Source organism: Mizuhopecten yessoensis, unplaced genomic scaffold (genome assembly GCF_002113885.1).
Source record: "Mizuhopecten yessoensis strain PY_sf001 unplaced genomic scaffold, ASM211388v2 hete_36153954, whole genome shotgun sequence".
In the NCBI taxonomy this organism is placed as follows: domain Eukaryota; kingdom Metazoa; phylum Mollusca; class Bivalvia; order Pectinida; family Pectinidae; genus Mizuhopecten; species Mizuhopecten yessoensis.
Window position 1 is genome coordinate 1 of NW_018484972.1, and position 3,980 is coordinate 3,980.

General features: G+C 34.4%; 1 protein-coding gene across 1 annotated transcript; it reads left to right on the top strand.

Moving 5' to 3' along the window:
* Window positions 1-10: 10 nt before the first annotated feature.
* Window positions 11-3,934, top strand: LOC110444628 (dynactin subunit 4-like; the record flags this gene model as incomplete). Its single annotated transcript, XM_021488994.1, has 5 exons — window positions 11-143; window positions 894-1,003; window positions 2,008-2,081; window positions 3,299-3,353; window positions 3,825-3,934. Coding segments are annotated over exons 1-5 (482 nt in total), but the record flags the coding sequence as incomplete, so codon positions are not given.
* Between the last annotated feature and the right edge of the window lie 46 nt (window positions 3,935-3,980).

The following is a 3,980-nucleotide window of genomic DNA, read 5'->3' on the forward strand; positions in this document are numbered from 1 at the left end:
GTGTTTAACCATGACCTGTTGTTTCAGTACCCTGAAAGAGAATGAGGAGGCTGTGATTAAAACGTTCTCTCCCTCGGAGGCTGTAGTTGACTTTGATCCTCTGACAGATGACTTCTTCACAAAGCCAGTATTATTGGACAAAAGTAAGTAATGACTTCAGGTAAATTGTTACTTCAATTCATTGTGCAAAACTTGCTATATTTACATATTTAATGTTGCATAATGCAATAGGGTTTCATGATCCTTTGTTTTATACCAAATTTGACTGAAAAAACTCCCTTACTATTGTACTTTTTTATGCACCACATTTGTTATACGTAGGTATTTTGGGGAAGACAGAGTGTTGCCAACTGAAATTTGATCACTATACAAAAAAGTATGGCCCTTTTATGTTAATGTTTTTGTCTAAGAAAATTTGGAATATGGGCAAAATGAGGCAATCTTTATCTGTGAAGCCAATATCAGAGCACAATTACCATATGGCCAATGTAATTAAGTATGATATGTTTTCAACACTGAGGAATATACTATAATTTCTACTTGTTACATTTTATAATCAATATTTTGATTTATTTTATTGCTAAAAGGCCTCAGTAGTGCAACACTTGACCAGTTAGTCTCAATAGTAAATGAACACTGTAAGGTATGTGACAAGCATATATTGTTTAGCAGCCTTAGAATGGTCTTAATGCATTCATATACAAATGAACAGATTCTGATTTATCAAGGTTCTATTAACTTCCTGAAAAATACCACAGATAAAGAATGACTCACATTGTTATTTAATGACCAAATTTCATAGGTTATAACAAATGTTGTTGACAATTTGGTTTGATTGACAGACAGAATGGGGATACCATTGCACGATTTCTAATTTCTTATACTGCTTGTAGTTGCCAGTATTGGGCAGAGACTTGCCAGTCCAGAATTCCAGCCAGAGGAGGCAGGGTCCTTGCATCCTCGCCACAAGCATTTGCTGATCCGCAGGTCACTTAGGTGTAAGGTAGGCAGAAGTCACATGGGCTTCAACAAGCTCCCATTTGTGTGTGGACTGCAATAAACACAAGACCAAAATTTGAGTTGCTCCTCTCTTGTAACATACAAGTAGCTTCTTGTGGGTCTGTTGAAGCAGTTCTTGGCAGAGAGATATTTATGAATTTAACTTCTTAGTTCTGTAAAAACTGTAAAAAAAAAAAAATGAAAAAAGTGATGAAACCTGCAGTATACCTGCATCTGCAGTCAAAAGGGGTGTGTAATACAGGGTAACAAGATCGCAATGACCTTTAGCACCAGGTCGACACTAAATCCTGTAGAAAATATTCCAGACCACAACTTTTAAACCTTGATATGATAACTTAATGAAACATGAAGGATAACTGCATCACCTACTGAAGGTGTGCACTGCACAAAAATAAGGTTACCTTGATCTTCACATCAAGGTCAAAGGTCAATTAAGTTCAAAAGTTAAAAATTACCTGGTTAGATTTTGTCTGGATGATAGCTAACCATGAAAGATATCTTATGAAACTTGAAGAGTACCTACATCAACCCCCGAAGGTGTGTAATGCACTGTAATTTAGCCAGTGTTACCTTGACCTGAAGCTAAAAGGTGTAACATTTCTGGGAAAACTTGTCCTGACCATAAGTTTTAAATTGTTTAAGATATTTTGATGAAAACTGCAGTATACTTTCACAAGCCAAAGATGTATAATTAGGTCATAATGACTTTTACCTCCAGGTCAAAAGTCATCTTAAAAAAAATGCATAGTCTTAGTAAAATGTAACTTGGAGCAATACCGCATCAACCACAAGATGTTTGCAGTGTTATATAATTTTATATAATGTCATCAGGACATTCACTTCTAGGTCAAAGGTCAAATAAGTGCAAAGCAAGTATGCATATTGACTGATAAAGGGAAACATTTGTTTGCAAAAGCTTATCTATAGTTGGCCATAACAGGATCCATTTAATACAATAAAGGTTAAAATGTTGGTCTTGCATTTCAGGAATGTGAACACAACTTGAGCAAACCAGAATTTAATCCAGTTTCTATAAAGTTTAAGATCCAGTTGATAGCACTGTAAGTATTGCTTGTGCTTTTCTCTTACTTTTGTTTTTCTCCTTTTTCAATGACGGCTTGGGACCAGCTTTGAATTGATCCTCAGGGTTGAATTTTATGTACTTTTAATGAAAAGGAAGTTTTACCAAAATTATTATTACATCTGTCTGTCAACATTTCTAGACATTTTCTCAGTGTCCAGGATTATGTTATTCCTAAAATGCTACATGGTGATATGCTGTGATATGAAGATGTGCAGAAAGGGTTTAACAAGTTCCTAAATTCCAGGTCAAGGTTACTTTAAAATAAAACGAGATATATTTTCAAAATTATTTTATTGCACTTTCTGACACACCACGTTTTTTTTGGGGGGGGGGTTTTCATAAATTTTATTTTTTAAATATTCGAGGTCATAGTTACCTGTCAAGATCAAACAGGGCCAATATGCTGTCAAAACTTCGTGGTACGGTCCTTTGTCTGTGTTCATCACTGTTAAGATCAAACAGGGCCAATATACTGTCAAAACTTCATGGTAGGGTCCTTTGTCTGTGTTCATTTTGATATTAAGTGGTATTTGGCGGGTGGTCTATGTGAATGATGCTATAATATCCAAATCCAAAATCCAAGGAGGCCACCATCGGTCACTTCTAATTGATTGAGACTTCAAGTTTTGTTTTATTGGTTAGATTTTGTTCCTACTTCAATTTAAATGGTACTTAGTGATAAGTCTACATTGTGAATACGGTTATACATATGTATTATCCAAATTCTAAAATCCAAGATGGCCACCATGGCTTATTACTTGCCCTTTATGACCTTGTAGTATCCTGGTCTTGCATCTTTATTACCTCAGTTCAAATAAACATTGAGATGAAATTATTCAGTTGGTGCCTTCATTCTGATATTGTGTATTTTTCAGTTTATTTTTACTTATTGTTTATTAAATAATTTGTTAATGAAAGACATATGGTGGGTACATTTTGATACAAAAAACAATGTAGACCAAGATCTATTGGCGAAAGAAAATGGGCAAAAGTGAAGTCATCAGGAGGTTTTATATAACTCTCAGAGACAGTTTTTTAGAAAGTTTTATATTTTATATGCCTAATAGATAATTCATCAGGATTTGTGATATTATATTTATGTTATATAGAAATACTACTGTGTTATCAAAATTGATGACTGTGTATATTGTAGAGTTATTAACCATTTGTGATTAGTTTGATTTTTGTTTGCAGACTTCATGTTCCAGAGATAAGAATTTTTTCGCCTACAGAACTTAAACACAAAAAGGTACGTTAAAAAATGTAAAATATCACCTGACCACAAGGCAGCAAAAGTAAATATATTAGCAAGCCACAAAGGAAAGAACAATAAATGTTGTTCCTCATTCTATCATAAGTTATCAAAAAGTAAGCGTTATTCTGTACAGTATAGGGGAGACAACTCTCTGCTTAAGTTGATTTTAAAATCTTGTGAATTTATTTCCACTAAAATGTTTTGATGCAAGGCTTACCATTCATAAATTTTTGTACTAAAATGGCAGGAAATTTCTTCAGGGTCTAATATTGATGCAGTTTTTTACTTCTTTTATGTTTTACTTTTTCACCTGAAATAAACAGGTTCAAGTTTCTGGGGTAAGAATGATGTATGAACAGTCTAGTGTTAGGTGGTGTAGACATGGTAAAACAAGCCATGATAATCAAGTGTTGTCCCTGTGGAACCCTGTATTTTGATTTAATGATGCTGTTTGTGTTGACACAGGAGTGTAAGATTGTGTTGTCCGTGTGTAACCCTGCTGGGTACAACACAACTGTCAGTCTACTACCCGTAAAGGAACAGGACGACTACAGCAACTCAAAGGTAGGCTTACAGTAACTGATACAGTAAACATACACAGGTAGGCTTACAATAACTGAT